The sequence below is a fragment of the Convolutriloba macropyga genome, chromosome 3 (assembly GCF_964194025.1).
Source record: "Convolutriloba macropyga chromosome 3, txConMacr16.3, whole genome shotgun sequence".
NCBI classification, from domain to species: Eukaryota; Metazoa; Xenacoelomorpha; order Acoela; family Convolutidae; genus Convolutriloba; species Convolutriloba macropyga.
In genome coordinates, this window is record NC_134470.1 from 2140133 (window position 1) to 2167710 (window position 27578).

General features: G+C 35.8%; 2 protein-coding genes across 3 annotated transcripts in view; one reads left to right on the forward strand and one right to left on the reverse strand.

Annotated features, from left to right (window-relative positions):
- The window catches only part of LOC142335868 (KICSTOR complex protein ITFG2-like), a 408175-nt gene that overhangs the window by 218741 nt on the left and 161856 nt on the right, over positions 1-27578 (reverse strand). The gene's annotated exons all lie outside the window — the stretch shown is intronic.
- The window catches only part of LOC142335864 (uncharacterized), a 103255-nt gene that overhangs the window by 1859 nt on the left and 73818 nt on the right, over positions 1-27578 (forward strand). Inside the window, exons 2-8 of the mRNA XM_075384194.1 lie at positions 5806-6068; positions 6593-7017; positions 12663-12901; positions 19867-19972; positions 20039-20084; positions 20811-21523; positions 26569-26827. Of these exons, the coding sequence (XP_075240309.1) occupies positions 5806-6068; positions 6593-7017; positions 12663-12901; positions 19867-19972; positions 20039-20084; positions 20811-21523; positions 26569-26827 (2051 nt within the window). The remainder of the gene's footprint in view (positions 1-5805; positions 6069-6592; positions 7018-12662; positions 12902-19866; positions 19973-20038; positions 20085-20810; positions 21524-26568; positions 26828-27578) is intronic.

The window sequence follows — 27578 nt, forward strand, 5'->3', positions numbered from 1 at the left end:
TATTTCATTCAGTTTGTTTTGTTATATGCTTGGTTGACTATCCAATGTTGTTCTTATATTAGGGCTGGTAATCAGGTCTTAGTTTTGTCTGTTTATTGAAGTTGTAATTCAGAACTTGCCTCATTTCTTTTTACAATTCAAAAATGTGCTGTCTTCTGTTCACATTTTTTTCGACCGTTTCTTGTCAATGAGAACTTAAATTGGTGTAGTGATTTTAATGACGCTGGAACTGTCAGCAGAGTGGAAACTGATCAGAGTGAAGGAAGATATTTTTTTCTAACGGCTTTTGAATGAAATGAGAAAATAGTTTTGAAGCAGATTTTTGGTTTTGAGAGCGATTTTTTTTCACGTGCAGCAATTTGACTGATTTCTCCTAAATTTCGTGGCTAAGGGTTTGAAAAAGTCATTCATATGTTCTTATGTATACTTGTTTTTTAATTTCATCAAATGGGCTGTTAGCTCTATCTATATAAGATATTGACACTGTCAGTGATTAATTGCTCTCGAACGATGTCTTTTTTATGCAAATTTTGCTTGACCATTTTGCGTTTTTCTTCTGGAACATTCTTTGACGTCATGCATTTGTTTTGCATGAAATTTTTTGCATGAAATTTTTGACGTCATGCATTTGTTTTGCATGAAATTTTTTGTCTGTTTTGTAGATGAGTTTATTCTTTTTGTCGCGCTCTCCCATCGCTGTATTTATAAGAAAAATTATTATCTTTCAAATAATTGCTAATCACTATGATTACTATGATTAATCACTATGATCAATGTTTTTATAGAACCGTAAATAAAAATCGAATTTCCTTAATTAACTTGTGTTATTTCCTTAATCTTTTTCTGTTTTAAAAGTTGTCGGTTAATGCCTATGCTCGCATATTGTGAACATTTACTCACTATGCTGTTATTGGGTTTAATGGCTCTGATGATGCTAGTTTTCTAAAAAAAAAAAAGTGGGGAGTGCATTTTTAATTTTATTTCATTCAGTTTGTTTTGTTATATGCTTGGTTGACTATCCAATGTTGTTCTTATATTAGGGCTGGTAATCAGGTCTTAGTTTTGTCTGTTTATTGAAGTTGTAATTCAGAACTTGCCTCATTTCTTTTTACAATTCAAAAATGTGCTGTCTTCTGTTCACATTTTTTTCGACCGTTTCTTGTCAATGAGAACTTAAATTGGTGTAGTGATTTTAATGACGCTGGAACTGTCAGCAGAGTGGAAACTGATCAGAGTGAAGGAAGATATTTTTTTCTAACGGCTTTTGAATGAAATGAGAAAATAGTTTTGAAGCAGATTTTTGGTTTTGAGAGCGATTTTTTTTCACGTGCAGCAATTTGACTGATTTCTCCTAAATTTCGTGGCTAAGGGTTTGAAAAAGTCATTCATATGTTCTTATGTATACTTGTTTTTTAATTTCATCAAATGGGCTGTTAGCTCTATCTATATAAGATATTGACACTGTCAGTGATTAATTGCTCTCGAACGATGTCTTTTTTATGCAAATTTTGCTTGACCATTTTGCGTTTTTCTTCTGGAACATTCTTTGACGTCTCAAGTGACTTTTTCACGCTTTCGTTCTTCATTTTTGAGTGATCTCTATTGCTCTCACTCCGAAGTAAAGCTTTTGCTAAAATAAAATCGATTGCAGCATAACAAGAAGGGCCTGATAGCCAAATTAGAAGTTCTGCTGGTGATGGAGCGAGAGGTCAACGATTCTAATTCCGGCGTGGTAAACTGTTTTGCACCCATAAAGAAAAATTTATTTAGGCTACAGTCAGTTATATAAATTGCCTTGCCTGTCGTTCGAGAGCAATTCTTCGATATTAGTCGGTTTATGTTTGTGTACATCACCACGCGAGTACTCCGCGTTTCTATGGAGGTTAATGGGAGGTTGGGTCATAATAAAGGGGGCAGAACAGTTATCAAGGTTTAAGTCACTTGGTCTTTTTCAATATTCTTCTGTTTATTTTTTTGGTGTTGATTTGCATGTAATCAAGTATTTAACTGGGCACCCATCTTTTGCTGCTTAATTCAGCTTCGCTTAGGCACCTGTCTAAAATTTGACAGGTCTCATTGGCTAAATATACGTTTAGTCTGTTGAATTGTTACAGTTTGCAATTCTTTCTTAGCTTTTCGAGCATTTGTTTTGCATGAAATTTTTTGTCTGTTTTGTAGATGAGTTTATTCTTTTTGTCACGCTCTCCCATTGCTGTATTTATAAGAAAAATTATTATCTTTTAAATAATTGATAATCACTATGATTACTATGATTAATCACTATGATCAATGTTTTTATAGAACCGTAAATAAAAATCGAATTTCCTTAATTAACTTGTGTTATTTCCTTAATCTTTTTCTGTTTTAAAAGTTGTCGGTTAATGCCTACGCTCGCATATTGTGAACATTTACTCACTATGCTGTTATTGGTTTTAATGGCTCTGATGATGCTAGTTTTCTAAGAAAAAAAGTGGGGAGTGCATTTTTAATTTTCTTTCATTCAGTTTGTTTTGTTGTGTGCTCGGTTGACTATCCAATGTTGTTCTTATATTAGGGCTGGTAATCAGGTCTTAGTTTTGTCTGTTTATTGAAGTTGTAATTCAGAACTTGCTTTTTACAATTCTTTTTACAATTCTTACCTCATTTCTTTTTACATTTCAAAAATGTGCTGTCTTCGGTTCACATTTTGTTCGACCGTTTCTTGTCAATGAGAACTTAAATTGGAGTAGTGATTTTAATGACGCTGGAACTGTCAGCAGAGTGGAAACTGATCAGAGTGAAGGAAGACATTTTTTTCTAACGGCTTTTGAATGAAATGAGAAAATAGTTTTGAAGCAGATTTTTGGTTTTGAGAGCGATTTTTTTTCACGTGCAGCAATTTGACTGTTTTCTCCAAATTTTCTTGGCTAAGGGTTTGAAAAAATCACTCATATGTTCTTATAATGTATGCTTGTTTTTTAATTTCATTAAATGGGCTGTTAGCTCTATCTATATAAGATATTGACACTGTCAGTGATTAATTGCTCTCGAACGATGTCTTTTTTATGCAAAATTTGCGCTTGACGCTTTTACGTTTTGGCTCCAAAGTATTCCTTGTATTCTTGAATAATTTTTTCATGGTTTTATTCTTCATTTTTAAGTAATCGAAGTTACTCTCGTTCTGAAATAAAGTTTATTGGTTAAAGGCATTGTGAGCGAAAGGAACTGAAAGCCTTTGCAAATAAGTGCTTATAATCTCAGCAGCCTGGAGGTCCGGGTTCGAACTGCACTGCGGAGTTTTTTTTGCACCCGTTAAACATTCCTAAGCTACGCCGACCCTCTAAGTTAAATTGCCCCCGTCTGTCATTCGAGCAGTTTTACTGACTTTGACACATTTTTTTAAAGGAGTGATTTGGTTAGTTATGTTTTTCATACTTGTTTTTTGTCATCTTGCTTCAAGACTGATTCTACTTAATAGTTGCAATTTGTAGCTTGTGTTTTGGCCTTGAAACTTTTCGCTATAGAAATAAGATTTAATTGAATTTTCTTGGCTGCATTTGTTTTTTCTACAGTGCCATTTGATTGTACCTACTTAAGTTTGTTTTCTAATAAGCAGTTGTTTATGCCGTACAAGTGGATATTTTAGTTTAGTTAGTATTTTAATAAGATCTTCTAATAAGTTATGTCTTTTTTGACAATTTTGGTGGAGTTCGAATGCACCGAATCTGTTCTCTTGTTCTGTACTATGTCTCTCATTCAGTTTTAAAAAATATCTTAATATAATATCTTGCTAGTGGCTTCAGTGACTAATGAACAGCTTAAGTTAAGTAAGTTTTTTGAACTAAGTAAATTAAAACGTAAAGTAAGGTTTTTTAATAGACGCAAAGCAATAGCCGAGGCTATTATCGGCCTTATATTGGTTTTGTACAATTCAAAGAATTGGAGTTCTATTGGGGCGCTGTTTTTTTAATGATCTGTTCACTCATTTTCATGATTTTTGAAGTCAAATTGGAGTAATGTTTTTGGTCACGCTGAAACAGGAAATTGAGGCAAAAATTGTTTGGTTTTTAGCGTGAAATTTTAAAGCTTTAATTTTGAAGTAGAGTGAGAAGATGGTGTTTGAACAAAAATTTGCTGTCTTGATATTGGTTTTTTATTCACACGCGGCATTTTGACCTTGACTTTTTACTGTATATTCGATTTTTTGCTCTTTTTTCTAAATGGTTTTCCTAATCCAATCATTGTCCATTCTGGTCGTGTTTCTTTTTTTTAGTCCATGAATTCTTTGTCAGGACTTGTACTGCTGTTTTTTACAGGATGTAGTTTTGTTCATGCGGAATTTCGATCTAAAAGCGAAAGTGAGAAAAAGGTTGACATGGTGAACAGATTTTCGAGAAGTTTTCTGATCTCGCGCTGCGTTAGGTGAATGACTTTTTGACTTTGAAAAATTTTCTTGAGAGAACGGCGCATATAGATTACCGTTTTTAGCCAAATTTTTGTCCCTTTGGCTCTATTTTTTTACTGTAAATTGGTTTTTTGTAGAAATTTTTTTGATCGACGCTTCATTAATATATATTTTTATGAAATTGATACCGCAAGGTTTTGCAGAGCCTAATAATACTCAGCACTTGTGAAATGGACTCATATTTCTCAATTTTAAAGTTAATTTTTGGATTTTTCATAAATTTTTTCAGGTTTGGATCATAGAGCTGACTTTTTTGTCACCAAATCTGTTTTCTTGTTTTTTTACTTTGTCTCTCATTTGTTCTTTACAAACCACTCCTCTCTTTAAAAAAAATATCTTAATATAATATCTGGCTAGTGGCTCCAGTTACTAATGACCAGCTTAAGTTAAGTAAGTTTTTTGAAATAAGTAAATTAAAACGTAAAGTAAGGTTTTTCAATTGACGCAAAGCAATAGCCGAGGCTATTATTGGCCTTATATTGGTTTTGTACAATTCAAAAAATTTGAATTCTATTGGTGCGCTGTTTTTTTAATGATCTGTTCGCATGATTTTTGTAGTCAAATTGGGGTACTGTTTGGGCGTCAAATTTTGACGCTTTAATTTTCTAGTAGGGTGAGAAGATGGTGTTTGAACAAAAATTTGCTTTCTCGATATTGGTTTTGTATTCACACGCGGCATTTTGACCTTGACTTTTTACTGTATATTCGACTTTTAATTTTTTTTCTAAATGGTTTTCCTAATCCATCATAGTCCATTCTGGTGGTGTTTCTTTTTGTTGAATCAATGAATTATTTGTCAGGACTTGTACTGCTATGTTTTTTTTTTACAGGATGTAGTTTTGTTCATGCGGAATTTCGATCTAAAAGCGAAAGTGAGAAAACCTTGACATGATGAACAGATTTTGGCTGAGCGAGAGAAGTCATGCGCTGCATTCAGTAAATAACCTTTAGACCTTGAAAATTTTTTTTGAGAGAACGGCGCATATAGATAACCGTGTTTAGCCGTTTTTCGTCCATTTGGCTCATTTTTATTGTAATTTGATTTTTGTAGAAATAATTGTTGATCGATGCTGCATTAAATGGAAACATTTTGAAATTGATACCACAAAGTTTTTCAAAGCCTTATATTTCTTTTCAAGTGTAAAAGGGGCACACATTTCTCACATATGAAGTTAATTTTTGGATATTTTCGTTAATTTTTCTCAAAAATGACTTCCGCACTCTGAAATTGACTTTTCTTTACGTTAATACAAATAGTGAAGGTCACTTTTCCGAACTTACCTTACTTTTATGAACGTGACTTATTAACTCAATACGTCAAAAATCAAAAAGTAGTAGTTTAATGTGCACTTATTTTTTAGGTTCTCTTACAGCTGCCGAAGTTTACTTGTGCTATAAAAACTCAATCATACAGGCGCCCAGTCTCGTGTACGAGCCAGCTGTGATCAGCCGGTATCCTCTCTCGGATGCTAACCATTTCTCACTTTCTCCAATTGAGCGCGACTGTGCCAATATTACGATGCCCAATGGCGCTAGCATTCAGTACTGGATGCCGTTTGGGGCTCGGAATGTTGCTGTGCCTCACTTCTCCACGTTTCTTCTCACAAATCAGCTGGGAGTAACCGTGAGTCACTGAATCTGTATCCATTTCCCTCGCCGAACCCTAATGATGGGTAAATAAGTTTTTCCCACGCGTACGTGCCTTTTTTACATGTATCGAAAAATAGAGCAGAGAATGCTAATCGATATAACCAGATGACAATTTTTAGCCTGTCAGATTTTGTCATAATTAAGGATCTATTTTGTTCTCTCCCCCACAGTGTTTTTTACGCCCCCCCCCCCCAGTTACAAATTATATTGTTATATAGCACGTTACTGTGTAAAAATTAGCACGTGCGCCGGGAGGCGTAAAAAATATGAGCCCCACTAAGCTGGGGGGGGGGGGGGGGGGCAAAACAGAATAGGTCCATGAAGAGATTCATGATGAGCTGAAATCATCCCTCGACGACATCCCACGTCTAATTGCCCTATTTCTACTCCTGCTAGCTCTCTCTGTTAAGCTTAATCTAGCCTCTCCAATACAGCTAGCTAAGTCGTCTGAGAGCAATTCGTCTGACCTAGTCGGCTATGTTTTTGTCTTCTGTTCAGATGTATGGATCGGCGCTTACTTTTTACGAAGAGTTCAGTGACATCTCAAAATTGTCCGAGGAGCAACTGAACGCTTTGAAAGCTCTCGGATCTCCTAAGGAAGACGAGGACATACAAAATTCGGGAAGACCTCGAACAAGTTCAGCCGAGTTAGATTTGAGCAAGCTTCCTTTACAGAGCGAAAAGTGTATTTGTCTTCTGTCCAGAAAGCCGCTCTTCCAGGCGTTCAAGGATTTCCTGATGTTTCTCTTTGGTTTCTGTTCCACTCCTGGAGATCGGGGAGCAATTCCAGTGGAAAGGTACATTTCCTTCTTCATGCGAGAGGTTTCCTGTCCCAGCTTGGAGAAACCGCTTATTTATGTGGACCTGAATGCGCGCAAGATTGAACTCACGTATCCCTCGCCCTGCTCTTCGTTGCCTCAAAAGTTAGTCAATTTTTATTATTAATAGCCGCCCTCATCTTCTCAGCCGGTTATTATAGCGCTCCTATTTTTTTTACTTCGTCGAACTTTTTTTGGCTTTACCATTTTGCCGCTTTTTCAGCATTTTGCGTGAAATCTTTTTTAATAGCCGCCCTCATCTTCTCAGCCGGCTATTATAGCGCTCCTATTACGTCTCGAAGAGGAGTATTGGAGAAGTCCTTTTTTTAATCAATTTTATTGGAGTGAATTTTTAAGCGGGAAATGAAACACGTGAAAAAATTTGGAGTGATTTGGGTGCTGAAAAAAAGTGAAGAGCGGAGCGAAAAGAGTGGTTGTTTGTTCATACCGCTGTTTTTGAGAGAGCGAGAAATTGATGTGTGAAAAAATTTTCTCTGAGCGAGCAAAATTTTTTTGTTCACGTGCGGCTTTTGAAAGCAATTTTTTTGAAATTTTTCTTTTTACGAGGTTTGATCATGTTATTGTAATAGATTTGGGCTCGTTTTGATACGAATTGAAGGTTTCAAGTAGTTAATGTGAGTTTTATGCAAATTTGGAGGTTTTTGATCAGTTTTGCTGATTTTTCGACGAAATTTAATGTATTTTGGCCTTTTGTTTTGTTTTACTGCTTTAAGTGCAATTTGCATAGAAGCTCGTTACTCAAGGAATATCAGGGATACAAATTGATTACAATTTTGTTGGTATAAAACATTTTTTTCTGAAGAAAAATGACAGAAAAATTGAGAATTTTTAAACCACTTTTAATTTTTTTGCTTTTTTTCGTTTTTTTTTCAATCGTTGACAGTTTTTTAGCTTGTTATAACTTGCCCAACTTGCCCATTATTTCGCGAGCATTTCTTTGCTCTCTTTGCTCAAAGTAACTTTATTTGGCTTTATTTCTTGTAATATTAAAAAAATACCTTACTTTTTATCGTTTTTTGTTCAATTTGGTTTTAAATGTCGTTTATATTCTTCAACCTTTGATGGCATTTGGGGAGTTTTCTAGTAGAAGTCAGTTGTTGTAGCTCTTTTAGATGTCTCTCATTTTGATTGATATTAGTTTCGAGTTGTTTTTGTTAAACAAAATCGAGTAAATCAGAGCAAATTTTGGCCACTTTTTGTCTTTTTTCTAAGTTTTTTGCCTATTTCTTCCAATTTAATGTTTTTTGCTGGCAACTTTTTCTCAATAAAGAGAATTTTTGTAGGTGTTAATACTGTGAATTTGCACTTGAAGGCTTAACTGGGCAGTTTTCATTTAAACAAATTATACAAAACTCTAATTCGTTAAAGAGTTTTTCTTAGTCTTTTTTAGTTTGTTGTTTAACGTTTCTCTGCAAGTACTAGGTGGGCGATTGATCTAGCGAAATATATAACTAATTGATTTCTATGAGTTATGGATAGGAAGCTTCATGTTATCTTTTTGTAGAGATTTCTGTTTGGATTTTTAGAGAATATTATTTTGATTTTGTCCTTTGTCAAGTTTCCAGTTCTCCAGTCTTTTCTTTGTGAATTGATTACACTGTTTGTCGATTGGTAATATGCTAGTGATGCATCTGATCAGTGAGAATAGTCAAATTTCTACTTCGAGTCGTTTCCGGAATTCTTCCGGCTATGTTTTTTTTTACTTCGTCGAACTTTTTTTCGCTTTACCATTTTGCCGCTTTTTCAGCATTTTGCGTGAAATCTTTTTGACTTCTCTAGGCTAGTTTTTCTCTTTTCTCATTCTGCTAAAAGTGAATTTGAACATCAGTTGCTCAGCAAAGCAATTCAAATTGAACAGCGTCAGAATTAAAAAATTGAAGTCAGAAATAGAAACGGGATAAACCCATAAAGCCCAATTTTTGATGCCCGCTATTTGAACGACAATCCTATAAGTCTTAGTTACCATCTCTTATGCTTATTGGTATTGATGGTAGCCCCTGTAGCCTCTCTCTAAGAAACAGAAGTATGTTCAACTACGAAATGCCATCAAAATAAATCGGACTTAAAAAATGTTTTTGTACAAAATTTTTTTTTCGATATCTTCTGTTCTTTCAATCCCAATCATGCTTATTGGAATCAACGGCGGCTATTTTCCGGCAATCTGCCGGGTATGTTCTTCACTTTTCGACACTTTTACAGCCCATGAAATTTTATCTAACGGTAGAGAACAGGCCTCACTTTGAACTGATTTCTATCTTGCTTAATATGCATAAACACTAAGATTGGAATTGATGGAAACATTCTGACTTTAGTGAAGTGTGTTATTTGCTTGCTTTAAAAGTAAGCTTGCATTAATGATTCGAGCATGTTAGTTAGCGATTCTTCTCTGTTCTTAAGCTTTGTTTCAACGTTGGAGCAAGAAAGTCTTTCCTCAATAAAGTCACAAGCTCATTTCAGTAGATGTATAGAACGCAAATTATAGCTGAGACCTGACCGATCTTTCATGTGAGACTTTCTTGCCTGACCGATCTTTCATGTGAGACTTTTTGTCCTCGAGAAGGAGAGAAGCAGGTACAGCCATGAGGCTGAGCAGAGATAAATCCCAGTGCCTGATCAGTCTTACGCCTCACTAGTCTCTAGGTATTCGATTCACCGAAACTGACGAGACAATTTTTCACGTGTAAAGGGTGGTTAGAGTTTCAACCCCCCCCCCCATTTTGTTCATTGCAGTGTCTTTTCTCTATATCTTTTTTTTTCAAAAAATATTAACTGTTTTTGATTCTCGGTCGTTTTTGTTTCTTTTCTTGTGGTCTTGTTTTTCGGTTTAAAAGTAGTTCTCATTAGTTTCCTAGTGTGGCGTATTTGTCGTCAAATATATCGCTGTATTGAAGTTTAACTATCGCTTTCATTGACCTATGAACATTTTTAGCATTTGTGAACTTCTGAATCTTGTCTGCATATGTTGTTCTTATTGCCGCGTTTCTACTGCGAGAAACTGCTTTTTTGTTTTTGACTTCTAAAGTTGTATATTATGGTGTAGTTAAGGACATTAGCAAGGAGTTTTGTGATTCGTCTGATTTCAAGGCCAATAATTTTCTGAAGAATTCGTTTTTTTGCCAAAATTCCTTTGTATTGTCTATTTTTGATTCCACAGGTTTTTTGTGTCATGTGGGCATTCAATGTTAATGGAAAACTTCGTTTTTCTTGCTTTTTAAAAGGCTGTGGTTTTAGGGGAGAAATCATTTGGTTTGTTGGCTGTTTTAGTTCAATAATGCTGAAAAATTGTTGATTGTCAGGTCCTTAGTTAATTCGATTCTTTGGATTGTAATAAATTTCTGTAATTACATGAATAAGACTGAATCCTTATTGTATTCAGTCCGTCAGCTTTTTCCATTGTTTTAATAGCGGCCCTCGTCGTCTAAGCCGGCCATTATAGCGGTTATATTCCTTTCACTTCGTGTAATAAAAATTGTTTTCGCTTAAGCTTAGATTTGCAGTTTTTTAAAATATTTTCTGAAATCGTCTGTACTTTACTTTTGTTCTTCTGTAATTCTGCTAAAATTCCTTTTAAGCAGCAGCAGCTCAGAAAAATAATCGTGAATCATTGTAGAAAATCAAAACCAAAAAAAATGTTTAAACCCTTTAATCCCAGTTTAAGATGTCCGCTGCTTGAACTTCGTTCCTCTAAGTCTTAGTTACCATCTCTAATGCTGATTGTTATTGACACCTGCCTTGTATCCTTTCATTTAGAAACAGTACTCTGTCCAGCGACAGAATGATATCAAAATATTTCGCACTTTAAAAATATTTTTGCAAAGTCTTTATTTTTTCGTTCTTTCAATCACAATCAGGGTTATGTTAATTGATGGCGGCTACTTTCATGCAATTTGCCTTTCTTGTTTAATTTAACTCGGCCAACTTTGAAGCAATTTTAGTTGACCGTCATTTTGTTTTTATGCAAATTTTTTTCTTGGCCGTTTTACTTTGTGTCCTAGATTTTTTGAGCTTTGCGAGTTCTTAATTGTTTTCTCGTTCATATTTTTGAGCAACTGAACTCATTTATTGTCATATCGCTTATGTTCTTTTCTTCACGTCTTAGATATATCTCTTAGTTTTTGTTTTTTGTGGTATTTTTTGAGTCGAGAGACACGAAGCAATGACTTTTTTTTTCGTTCACTGTCTGTTTTTTATAGCTGCGAAGCTGTAAGCTGAGCGAAGCTATATTGCGGTGCTCTTGGTTTTTTTTTTGTTTCGTCGTCTGACGCTCTTTTTTCGTTTTACATTTGTTCACACAGCAAAGCTGAAAAAGTCAAATTTTCTGAATGACTTCTTCCTCTCACTAACGGCATTTGCGCGCGTGACGTCATTTCTCACTCGCTTTAGCAAAAAGGTTTTCATTTATTTGCGTGATTAGATTTTGATCATACGTGACTTACCTCACTCAATAAAATGACTTTTGCACTTTAAAACTTAAGTTTAATTTGAATTTGTTTAAGGTCAAAGGAACTCATATGTGCAGTAAAGGTCCCTAATAAGAGGCTTCTGTGGAATGAATTTTAACAAGCGTTATTAATTTATCGCTGATTGTTTTTTACCTAGTTTTTTGAGCGGCGTCGATTTTTTTTCAATTTAGATCTGTATCTGTTTCTATCTCTATTATATGGCACGCAGGTCTATTCTTTCGCAGCTATTCCGGCAATCTGCCGGCTATGTTTATTGTTAGTAACCTGTATTTTTTCATACTTGAAGATCTTATTGTGTCTAATGTGAATAAGCCATTTCTTTCAATTGTAAGCCAGGTAGGTTCAAGATATTGCTTTAATATATTCGATAAAGATGCATGAGATATCAATAGAAAAATGGGTTTGCCCTAAGTGCTTTGAACAGGCTTTGTTCGAGAAAATCATATTAAAATAATCAATTTTCTAAGCTGCTTTCTAAACAAACTAAATTTAGCTCGACGCAAGCAAGTTTTGTGCTGCTGAAAACGAACATTTAAAATCTTGGTTACGGAAAAATGAATTCCCAAAATCAGAAACTGAAAGGTTTACTTGAAGTTTGTTGTATTCTTTCAGACTTAGGTGAGAAAGAAATAGAATTGAATGATTTGAAGACATATCGTTGTCATGGATGTTACAATAATAGCTTTGCTTGCAAATTGTGCAGTTGATGAACAGAATAGAAAAAACTTTAGTTTTCATTTGATAATTTGTATGGTAACACTGTAGTGCGTTTATGAGCTGTTTTCAGTCACTACTTTAGAGTAGTATCGCATGTGGAATTTAATCGATTTATATAATTCGACTTCAGTTGTTAAAGAGTTTTAGAATGTCATTTGAAGTTGGATAATTTCTGAGATACAATCTCTGTGCGCTGTCTCACTTACATCTATCTTACTTACATCTTAAAAGTGTGTTTTTCTGTGAACATATTTATATGATTTATTGATATGATAGATAAATAAAAGATGGTTTTTCAACTGTTAAATTAAATTATCGGCTGAAAAATCGAAATATGTGAATTAGTTGAAATCGGTACTAGAGCGCTGTTCAATGTTTGTCAATTTTTTTGTCGTTTCTTTGTTCACATTGCAAATAGCTGCTTGAGTTTTCAGTTTAAATTGATTCTGTTTGCGAGCTGTTTGTAACTTCATGCATTTAAAAACTATCACCGTAGATGCAGGAAAAGGCTTGGGTAGGTGAGTTAGTTAATACTGATGGAAATTTCAGGGGTTGTTCATTTGTGACGATGCTCCGAAACACTGGATGGGAGATGGCGATTGATCTGTTCACACTGGTGCTGTTAGAGTCCCGAATTGTGTTCCACTCGTTGAGACCCTCAGTTCTGACCACTATTATGGAGACACTGTGTGCTGCCATGTTCCCTCTGCACTGGACTGGAACTTACATCCCAAGGTGTGCCAGGGAGATGGTGACGTCAGCAGAATGCCCGGGCTGCGCTTTGATTGGTCAGTTGATATTCAGTGTTGAATATGGGCGCAGGATATTTGGCGACAACTCGAAAAGGCGAAAAGAATTTTTGTAGCGATCGAGCAAACATTATGGACTAAAAGAGCAAAAATTCTGGTTTTGTAGAAATAAGACCTGAGGTATGGTATTATCCGCTTGGTGGTATAATGTAAAATGGCTATAAAAATTGTCTTAATAGAAAAATGACTTACAAAAAAATATTTTCCACAGTTTTCGAATTTTGAGCATTTTCACAATGTGATTCATTTCCAACTCCCACTTTTCCTTGCGTTTTCAATCGGTAGCTCTAAATTATCTGTATTCAAGCTATTGATGAGGAATTTTAGAAGAGATGCAAAACATTGAGATTATGATATATTTTGCATGTATTTTCAATAACTCTTGCATGTAAAGACGATTGTTAGGGACATCATCGAGTGAATTTTGTTGTACCGCTTTTAAGTGTTTTAATTGATTTGCGCTTAATTTCCACCAAATTTCACTTCAGTTTTTTAACCTAATAGCTATAAAAATTACGTTAGTTTAATCTAGTTGTAGTCTGATATACCGCGTTAAATAGCCGCGTTAAATAGCCGCGTCGTCTGTTTAGCTGCCTATTTCTGCATTCATGTTAATTTATTTTCTAGCTTATTTTATTCTCTAAAATTAAGAGTAACTTTAAGAAACTAAGTCGAAAAGATAAAGCAGGGACAGTAATTTCCCTTAAAATTTTTTCTACTATTTAATGGGGTTCAGCTTAGATGTTCAGAGAAACTAAAGTAGGACGTTTTATTGGAGACTTCCTGTTCCTCATACTGAAAACTTCAATTATTCTTTTTGGTTTTCTATCCTCTTTTAGTATCGCCTGTTGGTCTTTTTATGCAGTTTTTTGCTTCATCAATTTTTCGTTTGACGCGTTTGGCCCTTTGTGTTAATCTTTAACGCTTGGCTTCATTTTTTTTTTGAATATTCTAATCTGTTCTAATTCAGAACTTAAGCCGCAAATAGCAGCAAAGCTGTAAGTTGAGCGGAGCTATATTGCGGTGCTTTTGGTTCTAAAGACTCGAAGTGGAGTATTGAGATTATACAGATTTTTTTTAGCTGACGCAAGTTTGTTCATGACTTGAACTTTGACTTTTGTTTGAACATTGATTTCTGTTTTAGAACGTTGAGATCTGGTTTCGAATATTGGACTTTAACAGTAGCTTAGGTACTAATACGTAGAAATTTAGCAGCTGCTGATAATACTCAAGATGAAATGTTCATTATGAGAATTTTTTTCCCATAACAGTCTCTTCCTATTCAAACTACAGACACCACCCACCTACCTACCCCCACCTACCTTCCTACCCCCACCTACCCCATACCGTGCCCAAAAAACAATCCCCTTCCACCTAACACGCCCACGCCTCTACTCCTACCCCGACCTCTAAACTCAAAGCTGTGTCACTTTTTAAAACGATGTCTACAGTTACATTGGGCTATTAATTTCTTCGTTATTTCTCTTCTTTGATATTTCCTGTTTTAGTTAAGGTTAGGTTAGTAATTATATTGAACGGCTCTTTCAGCCGGTTCCGGTAAAGGTCCATAATTAAAGATTATGCGGAATGATTTGTAATAAGCGTTTTTATTTGATCGCTGAATGTTTTTTACATAGTTTTTTGAGCGGCGTCGATTATTTTTTCAACTTATATCTATCTCTATTGTACGGCAAGCCAGTCTATTTTTTCGCAGCTATTTTCCTTTTCAGCTATTAGGTTTGGCGCAATATATTCTTTTTTTCTGAGTCTCATTTCTGAATTAGTTCAAGTTTTGGCCAGTTTAGCTATGTAGTTGTTGCAGAATTACATGTATTGAGAGAACTGTATTATAGCCTGTCTTTGCTTTCTCTAGTCAAAATCAAAAACTTGACTAGTCAAAATCAAAAGTGGTAATATTTGAAAGACCCTTAGGTGTACAATTTTGAAAATCCTATATTTTTTTCCAAGCAAAATTTATTGCGGCCATCAGCCTCTCAAACATTATTACTTAGGTGCTCTCTTTTTTATTTCTTCTTACTTTTGTATCCTGTTTTTCGTTTTACATAGGTCCCCCTTTTTGCGTTTTATTCATGATTAACCTCTCTCATTGTTTCAACTGACTGTATTTTAAGTTCTTTAACGCATTGAATTACGCAATGTAGTGAATACTCTTGATGTCAGAAGAGCAAATTCAAATGAAACGGATTAAATTGATAAAACCCGGTCATTAAATCATAATGCATTGGCTATCAAATTTTATCAGCGCGGTTGCTAGCTAGCTTTATTAAGCTTAATAGCGGAATTAAGTATAGTTTTGATCACCTAATTAGAATTGATTAATTGCTCTTGAACGAAGTTCATAGCAATTATTGTAAATGTCTCGGTCTTTTTAATGCAAATTTTTCCGCTTGACCATTTTACGCTTTTCTTCTAGAACATTTTTTGACTATTCAAGTGACTTTTTCTTGCTTTCTTTTTTCATTTTTGAGTAAACTCTATTGCTCACTCCGAAGTAAAGCTTGTTGCTAATATAAAGTCGGTTGCAGCATAGCAAAAAAAGGCCAAATAGCACAGTCGGTAGTGCGTATGGTTAAGAAGGTTGAATCCCGGTGGGGTCAAATGTTTTTCCACCCGCCTGTCGTTCGAAGGCAATTCTTCCGACATTATTCGGTTTATGTTTACTTTATTTGAACTTACTACCAAATTGAGCAATTTTTGACAGATAGAAAAATTATGTCAACTTATATTTCCTGTTCTTCTGTTTCAATCCCGATGTGCGTCAAACAGGTCAACGGGGGTTATTTTCCGGCATTTTGCCGGCTATATTTTTGATTTCTTAGATGTGATTTTGCTTTGCCTGACCAATAGAAGTTTTTTTGCTGGAAATTTTCTCTCTTCTATGAGATTTGTTTGGAGCTACTGATATATAATAAGTGATACTAACAGTGTTATTCAGAATCAAGAGAACGCTTATTTCTTGGCTTTGCCCGTCTAAATTCTACTTTAGGAAGGCCTCAACTCTGGGTGAAAATGCCAGTTTTTGACATTTTAACCTTAAAATAGTGCATTTTTTCAGATTTTTGTCAACACTTCTTAAAGATAGTTACTGATCTACGTCTCATGCAGTAAAAGTACTTTTATGTGAAATTCGTGATCTGTGTGTATTTCTGAAGTGGACTCAAACAACAAAATAGTTCAAATTTGCAACAATAGCAGAAATTAGCAAAAATGAAAAGGCGACAATAACTTTTTTGCAGCTTCAGCTGGGTTCTTGTATAGTTTTTAATAGCCGGCGCAACTTCTCAGCCGACTATAATAGCGCTCCTATTTTTAAAATTCAAAGATTTTGAGTTGTATTGGGGCGTTGTTTTAAGATCTGTTCAATCATTTTCATGATTTTTGACATTGGAATAGTGATTTTGGTCACGCCGAAACAGAAAATGAGCGAAAAATCGAGTGGTCAAAATGTGAGAAAAAGCGAGGGGTCTAAAAGGTGTTGGAACAGAAATTCGCTTTCTCGCTAGTGGTTTCTTGTTCACATGCGGCAATTTTACTTTGGTTTTTACTGTTTTTTCAATTTTTTGGATCGGATTTAAATGGTTTTCCCAGCCCATTCTTAGTTCATTCTAGGCCTGGTTTTTTGTTGGAATCAAATTTAAATTTCTCGCTAATGGTTTTGGTTTTCCCTAGCGGCATTTTGACATTGATTTTCTGGTTAATAGCCGCCCTCATCTTCTCAGCCGGCTATTATAGCGCTCCTATTTTTTTTTACTTCGTCGACTTTTTTTCGCTTTACCATTTTGCCGCTTTTTCGACATTTTGCGTGAAATCTTTTTGACTTCTCTAGGCTAGTTTCACTCTTCTGTCATTCTGCTAAAAGTGCTTTTGAACATCAGTTGCTCAGCAAAGCAATTCAAAATGAACCGAGTCAGTATAAAAAATTGAATTCAGAAATAGAAACGGGATAAACCCATAAAGCCCAATTTTAGATGCCCGCTATTTGAACGTCGTTCCTATAAGTCTTAGTTACCATCTCTTATGCTTATTAGTATTGATAGTAGCCCCTGTAGCCTCTCTCTAAGAAACAGAAGTATGTTCAACTACGAAATGTCATCAAAATAAATCGGACTTAAAATGTTTTTGTACAAAAATCTTTTTCAATATCTTCTATTCTGTCAATCCCAATCATGCTTATTGGAATCAACGGCGGCTATTATCTGGCAATCTGTCGGGTATGTTTAGTTTTTTAGTGTCGATTTGCATGTAATCAATTATTTCGCTCGGCACCAATCTTTCAATATTTACCCATCTTTTGCTGCTTAATTCTGCTTCGCTTAGGCACCTGTCTAAAAAATTTGACAAGTCTCATTGGCTAAGTATACGAGTATTTGCGAGTATTTGTTTTGCATGAAATTTTGTGTGTTTTGTAGATGAGTGTATTCTTTTTGTCACGCTCATTGATAGTCAGGTCTTAGTTTTGTCTGTTTTTTGATGTTGTAATTCAGAACTTGCCTCATTTCTTTTTAAAATTCAAAAATGTGCTGTCTTCTGTTCACACTTTTTTCGACCGTTTCTTGTCAATGAGAACTTAAATTGGAGTAGTGATTTTAATCACGCTGGAACTGTCAGCAGAGCGGAAAGTGAGCAGAGTGAAAAGAGACATTTTTTTCTAACGGTTTTTGAATGAAATGAGAAATTAGTTTTAAAGCAGATTTTTGGTTTTGAGCGATTTTTTTTTCTCACGTGCAGCAATTTGACTGTTTTATCCTAAATTTCTTGGCTAAGGGTTTGAAAAAGTCACTCATATGTTCTTATAATGCATACTTGTTTTTTAATCTTGGTTATGGGAATCAACGGCGGCTATTTTCCGACAATCTGCAGGGTATTTTTATCAACACAAAATTGCTTTTGATGACATAAACATTAAGAAATTTGAGGGAAATTTCAATCTTTTCAATTATTTTGAATTATTTTGTGGCATTTTATGTTGTTTTTGCCTCTGCTTGTCTTTTGTATACCAAGTAAGATTTGCTTTTGATGTCTTCTTACTATTCTAGCGTTTTGGATATTATTTTGTTTTTATTAACTTAAAACCAACAGCTGATTTTTTTCATATATTATTGTTCAAACTTGATTTTGTCTCAAACTAGTTTGGCTCGTAACTGTAATGGTCTTCTATTCAATTCCGGTTCAAGTTAGCTCAGATGTTTCATTTAATATTTTGGATTGTAATAGCGACCAGGAGTTTGATTGAAATATGCTGCATTGATTAGCCATTTGTCCGGTTTAATTCTCTCCCCAATTATTTAATCTCGCAGATTATTCCGCGATTACCCGAAATATTTAAAGAATTAAGTATTTTACCAATTTCCTGCGCAGCTATCATTATGATATTTTGAGGAAATAGAATGGGCAGATGACAAGACTAATTACATCTACTTTAATAACTACCCTGATTTACAACCAAAAATAGTATCGCATACCAAGCATAAATTATCCGAAGCAATTCATAATTAACATGGTTGTTTAGCCGCACCCGTTTAGGCTGAAAGTCAAAATATATGCGTTCTAAATGCATAATTTCGAATGTCGTACCTTTGGTGGATTGGGTAAAGAAATATCAGTTTAATGACCTCAGTTCATCTGCTAGCGGTGAAAATTTAGGTTTGAAATGAACTATGATCATTACTTGAGAACTCAATTACCGCAGCAAAATAATCACGTAAACAATAGAATACGAGATGCACATTTTTAAATCTTTATTTAATTGGTAACCAGGAGTTGCTAGATAGACTCTTTCATGTCCATTGGAGCAAAAACTTATCGGTTGCTACAAATACTGTTTCTTCAATAGTTAACCTCTACTACAAATGATAATTTTTCATTTTTAACCATTTTCTATCATTTCAACTAAAATTGCACAACTTTTCCGCGAGGCGCCTGAAAACAAACAAGATAGGTTTAAGGGCGACTTTGTAGTGTCGCAAATTGTAATCGGTTGTATCTAGGCAATGTATGTAATTTTTCCTACTATTTTTATAGTAATGGCACTACGAACAGTTTATTATTATATTAGATAACTTAATTACGACGCAGAGGTATACCCTAATCGTCACGGGCAGATATGCCCGATGCGCGTATCTCGTGTTTGTTTTTACTATGTTAATACATTGAAAGTAGAACAATATTGCGGAAAATAGCTACTTTAGCAGAAACCGGCAAAAATGGAAGGGAAATTAGAATACCGTGTTCGCAAAAGTGTCCTAATCCTAGCCGCGAAATACAAGTACAAACTTTATAACCTATTTTTCACACGGCTTGTATCACGCATCTGCTCCTTTTATGTATCGATTTTTCGCACTCAATGTAGCTTGATTTAGCATGTAATCCGCAGTTAAGCCTAACTTAATTACTACTTATTTAATTAAGCCTTACTTATTACTACTAGTAGTATTTTATTACTACTTTATTACTACTTCTAGTACTTTATTACTACTTATTACTACTTATTAGTACTATTTATTACTACTTATTAAAGTTGGCCAAAAATCAGTTTTTGTGGTTTCATGTCTTTAAAGCTTTTTAAAGCTTTGAAAGCTTCAAATAAATATTTATTAAAGTGCTTATTGCATGCTCGAAATGTGCGCAAATAATAGGTCCCTAAATTGAGCGGAAACGTGCTACAAGATTTGTAACCTACTTTTCGCACCGAATTTTCTTTTATTTCGCAAAATTGGCGGAACCCCTTTTGCGAAAAGTAAGATACAAAGGATGTCTCCTAATTTCGTTCATGGTATGTATCTAATTTTCGAGCCAATTTTACTAAGGCGGAAATTTTGGGGTATACCTCTGCGTCGTAATGTTATCAACTAAGAGGGAACAACTTCGTCATAATTTCATAATCAAGACCAGGATCTAGAGTTAACATTAGGAATTTGTTTCAGGAATTGACGCTCAGATTTATGATGCTCTTGACCAGTATGATCTTCTGTCTCCTGAGGGAAGGAGGCAAATATGCTTCGTAGATCTGGACACTGTTCAGATCCAGATGTTAGTATTATTTTAGGCTGAGTTTGAAAAGTTTCATTATGGTTTTAAAAACTACGTTGTTTGCAGGTCTGAAGAGAAGCGGAATCAGAAAGCTGACAAACTACTTCCAAAAGTTGGTATAATTTGGTGTTAACTATGGAATTCTAATGCTTGCTGGTTTATTACGAACTGAAGGTGTGCATTGGTTTTCTGTCTGTCTTTTTCGTTTACCAGGTTGAGTTTGTTCAGGCGTTGAAAGCAAAAAATGTCACCGTAACTTACTGACTTCTGAAAAATGACTCCTGCTCTCACTAAGTTAACTTTAATGAGGTTACAAGATCAGTAATATTAAGGTTCAGGGTTATAAGGTTTTACAAGAGTTATTGGTTGCTCTTAAACGAAGTTGGTAGAAATTATTTGAGATCAAGTACAACTTGTTAGCCATGCTCTGCTTCTTAGCCACTACCCTATGCCTTGACAGCAATAAATAGGTTATCCCACCTTTGGAAATGAGCCTGATTTGAGCAGAAAATGAAAGATTTTTCATGACGTGTAACCTATAAGAGCTTTGCTCAACTTCGTTCAGCCGCCATTTATAGATTTATACGATTTGATAGGTGGAGAATTACTATAGGTTGGGACGTGGTGACAAACATATATTTTTGTCGAACCGCTCAGATATTTCTGACTGCGTAGAAAAATTTCAGATTTGATCTGGAGAAAACAAATTTTTTTAATGAGGCAAATTTTAATTTTTTACGACACCACTGTGGTCATGTAGATTCTGTACAATTGAATTTATCTGACAAATTGATCGTTGGACTGATGGCATGAATTGATACTTTCATTTTTGATTTAGAAAGCCTACAAATACCTCAAAAAAGCTCTAAGTGAATGCCACCGTGAGATAGATGCGAATCCTGACATCTATGGAGGGAGAGGCGGTGAGTTCAGCGAAGGTGGAGGAAGCGAAATGAACCGGCGAAAATTGTACACAATGGAATTGCGATGTCAGGAAGCGTTTCTGAAATTCATGGCGATTACAATGAAAGGGTACCAAAACTTCCTTAGAGCTGGACTCGATGACAACACCATGTCGACTCCTGAAGCCCCCTCTGGGTTCTACAACTTCAATGACCTGTTTGACCTGAACGAGTTCCTCAAATTCCACAAATCTAATAAAGTGTTTTACAGCGAGTTTTGCAATACCCACTCGTTTGCGCATTTCATTCACTCGCGGTCGCATTTGATGAATTTTTCCTCGTCCATGGCTGATTATACGAATAACTACGTTGTATTTTTCGACCAATGTTCCGAGAAAGACGAAGATGCGCATTTATTAGAAGTTGACAAAAGTTTGCTGGTGGAACATTGCAAATTTATCAGTATTTCAGACCCGAAGGATCCGAGTAAATCGTACGATTATGGAGGAGTATTCCCGAAGTTGGATGCTTCTTTGTTCGAAGAGGACAAAAGTGAAGAAGGTTCATCTGTTGGGGGAGGGGCAAGAGCAACTCAAAGCAGCATAGCTGTGTCAAACCACAGTCTAATGGCTACACCAGTGCATGCGAGGTAACATTGTATTAATTGATTCATAAAAGTGTAATTGTTACATTTTCACAAACATCCTGTATTCTGATAAGCTCGATTGTATCACATGATAAACTCGAAAATTTTCCTACCGCATGCGCCCATAAAAAGCTGCCGGAAAAATGCAATGTTAGTGGTTTTAGAAATGGTCGCAAAGCTAATTAGGTCTCGTAATGGCTGTTTACATTACAGACTAGCGCCCTACCAAATTGGGACGGACATTTCCGTCCGTTTCACATATCGTTTTCCTCTCAATGTTTCGTAAAACTTGTAAAATGTCTCAAAATCAAAATTAGTTTTAAAACGCCTAATTAAAGTATATTTTGATATCCGAAATTTGGTCATTTCTTAATCTGAAAAAAAACGAAGATGAGTGGAAAAGAGGATCACATGCTTGCTGTTATTAGTAACTCTCTCACGATGTTTGTGGCAGTTACTTGAGTCCTGTTGCGTTTTTATGAAATTTTTCGCTTAATCAAATTTTTTGTGTGACGCTTTGATTTTTTCTTTGGAAGAGTGCCTCTTTTCATTCTTGATTTCTGGCGTAATTAAATTGCTCTTATTCAAAATTCAAGCCGCTAATGTAATTAATTGCTCTTGAACGAAGTTCATAGCAATTATTGTGAACGTGTTGGTCTTTCTTTATGCAAATTTTTTGCTTGACCATTTTGCGCTTTTCTTCTAGTACAGTCTATGATTTCTCAAGTGACTTTTTCACGCTTTCGTTCTTCATTTGTGAGTGCCTGATTGCCCAGTTGGCAGTGCATTTGGATCAGGATCGGGAGGTCAATGGTTCGAATCCCGGCGTTGTCAAAATTTTTTCTACCCGCCTGTCGTTCGAGAGCAATTCTTCCGACTTTAGTCGGTTGATTTTTTTGCGCCGTTGACTATGAAAAGTCAAATTGAAAGCGTTAGAATTGTTGGTTATGCTCTTCGAATTTGTAGCAATTATTAATAGCCACCGTTAGCCTCTCAAACGGCTCTTATTTAGGCGCTCTCCTTTTTTTCGCTTCACCTTCTGATCACGTTTTTTGTTTTACATAAGTCACGATTTTCACGCTTGACTTCTGACTTACCTCACTCACTGTTTCAACTGAATGGATTTTAAATTCTGTCAGTCATTGAATTACGCAATGTAATGAATACGGTCAATGTAAAAAGAGCAAAATCAAAAGAAACGGGATAAAGCCCGGTCATTAAGTCATTGAGAATAAGGTTATCAAAGTTCATTAGTGTTTTCTAGCTGACATTGGTATTAAGTTCATTAGCTTTCATTAGAACACTTTTTGACACTAAAAAACAGAAAAAAGCTCAAAATGTTTCCTTTTTTTCTGTTTCAATCGCGATGTGCGTCTAGTGCGTCAACGGTGGCTATTTTCCGGCAATCTGCCGTTTATGTTTTCAGTCTGGCGTTCTTTTTAATCCAATTTTTTGGTTGAACGCTTTTCGTCTGAAGCTTTTTAATTGCTCTTGAACGAACTTCATGGCAATTAATGTAAACGTCTTGGTCTTATGCAAATTTTTCGCGTAACCATTTTGCTCTTTTCTTCAACTTTCTTTGGCTTCTCAATTGCTTTTCACGCTTTCGTTCTTCATTTTTGAGTGATCTCTTTTGCTCTCCCTGCGAAGTAAAGCTTGTTGCTAATATAAAGTCGATTGCAACATGGCAAGAATAAGGGACTGATAGCCGTGTGGTCTTTGCATCTGGTTATGGACCGGGAGGTCAGTGGTTCGAATCCCGGTGGGATGAAATGTTTTTCTACCCGCCTGTCGTTTGAGAGCAATTCTTCCGACATTAGTCGGTTTATGTTAAATTTTTGCCCTCAAAAATGCGATAAACAGGTAAAACCAAGAGGGCATCAAGTGACTTGGAAGCTTTCTTAGAAATTTACGACTTACTAGTCTCAAAGCATGCGATTCAGTTAAACTGCCGAGGAGGCAAGTTCATGCTGTCAAGGGCGTTGCCTTAATCATAACCCCCATGTCACATAAACCCTTTCCCCGTCCACTCTCCTCCATCCCTTTCTCTATCGGTTTTATCTGTTTTCCACTACGCGAGGTATTGTGAGGCCAATACGGTTGTTTTCCGGCTATGTTATTTTTAATTGATTTATTTCGGTCAATATTTTTCATTATAAGTTTTCAAACTTTTATGGAAAGATTATACCTACCTTGCGTGTTATATTAGCTTGAATTTGCCCTACGCAAACTTTTTGCAATTGGCAAGGGCGAATGTGTTTGACAACAACTTCTTCAAATAATGGTTTTGACCGTTTTCTGCAAGATTTCTGTGACTTGCGCGCATAGGTTTTGATCCCTAAAACATTCTTTCCGGACGTACCGTTTTTAAAGGTAGGGTAGATATTAAAAAAAGGACGCTTTCCAAGAACCAGTTCCCATTAATAAACAATTCCTAGAATATTGGTGAAGCTAAAATGGAGGCTTGTTAAATGGGATACGCTAGTTGCCAATGAACTTGGTAATGGCCAATAATAATTTGTAGGTTTTTTTCGTAGTTTTGTTTTTCATGGATCGAAATGATTTTGGCAGTACGGTTTGATTTGATTGAATACACAAGGGAGAAAAATTTAGTTTTTGTCGCCTTTTTGATTCATTATTGCAGTCTGTAACTTTTCAATGCCTCAAGATGTAAAGGGCAGCTTGTGCGTTTCTCATGTTTTTCAATTGGCATGTTTTTCTACATTGCATTTTTTAAAAAAAAACAACAACATTTTACACTTATTTTTTCCTTGCAACAAACATAGGCCTTCCCCCTTTCTTACTTGTCTTACATTTTTGAGTGATCTATTGCTCTCACTCCAAAGTAAAGCTTGTTGCTAAAATAAAATCGATTGCAGCAAAGCAAGAAGGGCCTGATAGCCGAGTGGGCAGTGCTTCTGGTCAGGGAGCGGGAGGTCAATGGTTCGAATCCCGGCGTGGTAAAATGTTTTTGCACCCTTAAGGAAAAATTTATCTAGGCTACAGCCCCTGAATTAAATTGCCTCGCCTGTCGTTCAAGAGCAATTCTTCCGATATTAGTCGGTTTATCTTTAAGTATCTGAATTTAGTTTGTCGACTATGCTTTCCCATACATTCGCGTATGTTCGCATTTTTACTTTTGACTTGGCTCTCCGGCAACTTGATTTTGGCAACCTAAACTACGCTTTCGGTGAAGGATTGAGTCATCTGATACAATGTGTTTTTAAGTAGGCGCAAAGCGACGATTCTGACGTCACAAATTCTTCAAAGCTGCTTTGTTCATTCGTTCATGCAATTTCAACTGAATTGTGTGTGTCAGGTCATTTTTCGCTGCGTTTTTTTGTGTTCATTCGCGTGAATAAGTTTTTGTTCACACGTAACTTTCCTCACTTTCAAAAGTGGATTCCTTTTTTCTGAAATTGACTATTATTCAATGAGATAATGCCAAGTGAGTGCGTGTCACTCTAATTGAAGGTTATTTGAGAGCAGTTGAAAGAAGCAGCAATAAATTGAACAGATCTCTAATCAAAATATAACATCTCAGTATTTAATAAAAAGAAGTTTGGTTTTTATAGCTGCGAAGTTGTAAGCTGAGCGGAGCTATATTGCGGTGCTATTGGTTTTTTTGGTTCGTCGTCTGACGCTTTTTCGTTTTACATTTGTTCAGACAGCAAAGCTGCAAAAGTCAAATTTTCTGAATTACTTCTTCCTCTCACTAACGGTGTTTCTATCTCTCTTATACGGCACGCAGGTCTACTCTTTCGCAGCTATTCCGGCAATCTGCCGGCTATGTTTATTCTGTTTCTCTTTGTTTCTCTGTTTTTATAGCCGCTGTTTCTCAATCGGCTATTATTGCGGGCTTCTTATAGTTTTAAGATTTTGAACAACATTTGTGTGCCCCTACCCCAAATTGGAGTGGTGATTTAGGTCACGGAGGAGCAAGAAGGGGAGCGAAAAACGAGCGTGTGGTTTTTTGTTCACATGCGGCAATTTCACTTCGATTTTTCCTTTCTTGATTTTTTGGATTGGATTTTTTTTCTAAATGGTTTTCCCAATCGATCCATAGACCGTTCTCGGTCTAGTTTTCTGTTAAGTCAATGAAAATTCTTTGAATTGTATGGCATGACGGCCTGCTATTTTTTACAATTCAAAGAAATTGAATTGTATTGGGGCACTGTCTTTTTTTTAAGATCTGTTCCCACATTGTCATGATTTTTGAAGTCAAATTGGAGTAGTGATTTTGGTCACGCCGAAAAAGGAAGTGGAGCGAAAAAGCGAGTGGTTTTGCGGCGTGAATTTTATAAACTCTAATTTTAAAGAGTGAGAAAACGGTGTTTGAACAGAAATTCACCTTCTCGCTAGTGATTTTTTGTTCACATGCGTCAATTTCACTTTGAGTTTTACGGCTTCTCCGAATTTTTGGATCGGATTTTTTTTCTAAATGGTTTTCCCAATTAATTCGCAATTATAATTCGCTTTACCTTAATTCGCAGCTTTTTCAGCATTTTGCGTGAACTCTTTTTGACTTCTCTAGGCTAGTTTCACTCTTCTCTTATTCTGCTCGAAGTGCTTTTAGACAGCAGTTGCACAGCAAAGCAATTCAAGATGAACAGAATCGTTATTAAAAAACTAAATCAGAAATAGAAACGGGATAAACCCATAGAGCCCAGTTTTAGATGGCCGTTTCTCGAACTTGGTTCTTATAAGTCTTAGTTACCATCTCTAATGCTTATTGGTATTGAAACTAGCTCCTGTATCGTCTCACTATGAAAGAGGAGTATGTTCGACTACAAAATGACATCAAAATAGTTCACACTTTAATTTTTTTTTTACAAAAATCATTTTTCATTGTTTTTTTTTCAATCCCAATCGTGGTTATGGGAATCAACGTAGGCTATTTTTCGGCGATCTGCCGGGTATGTTAGTGTTAGCTCCAAATTTCAATTTTTTAAATCCTATAAACAGTCATTTGTCACGCTGCAACGTTGCGTGAACGCGCAATGCCGATTCAACTTGTTTGTAATGTCTTCAAACTGTTGTCCTTTCAGGAATGCAAATGTGAACAAAAGCAATACGGGTGCTGGAATATGGCGAACTCCTGCGGAGAAGAAAGCGGCGCAGGGAAATGCGAAGAACCTGTTCGAAGAGTCCAAAAGGTGCGAGGCGGTTGTGATGAGCACTCCTTACCAGAGCTCAGAGCTGAGTGCGAGATCTGGAATCCTGGCGAGGCAGTGGGTGGCATTTCTACATATGAATTGCTACGCCATGTGGTACATGTTGCTTCCTGCATTCGTCGATTGCAAACCTGTAAGAAATGAATACTCACATATTAATGAATTTTAATTAAGAGGTCTATTTGCGACTAATTATTGCAGTAATATTTCTTGGAGAGACTTCAGTTAATGTTACCGAACTCAATATAATAAATACGTTAGTTGATACATTTCCCCCAACTCATCGTGAATTAAATTGTACATTAAATCTACACTTCGACTTTTCGTCCTCAAAAACGAGATAAACAGGCAGCGCGGGCATTAAGTGCTCTTAGAGCCTTTCAGCTCTGTTTCAGCTCAAACTGTTTTGGGAAGACCCCTCCATTGTTGAACCCCCCCACACTATTGCCCCCAACCCCCCCCCCCGCGCTCTGTTACCCCCCCCCCCAACACCCCACTGTTGACCCCTCCCCCATCAGCCCTTGGTGCACCCCCTCCCCTGCCACGTTTCCAGCTACTGACGAACAACCGCTCGCTAAAAACATGCAAATTTATACTTTTTGCACAATTTTTTTCAAGCTTTTTGAAAATTTTTGACATTTTTTGTTTTTATCAGTCCTAGGTGTCCAGGAACCTCCTCCAGGTTTTGATAATAGGTTACTGCATAGTTTCTAGTGGTAATGGAGTGGTTTCAACATTTTATCATCAAGAATTTTAGCATTTTTTTTTTTGACAAAACGTTGCAATATTTTTCAATTTTTTTTACCTTTATTTTTTCATTATTCACGTTTTTCCAGAAAATCTCCTTAAGAGTTTGATAATGAGTTACTGAAAATTTGCTATCT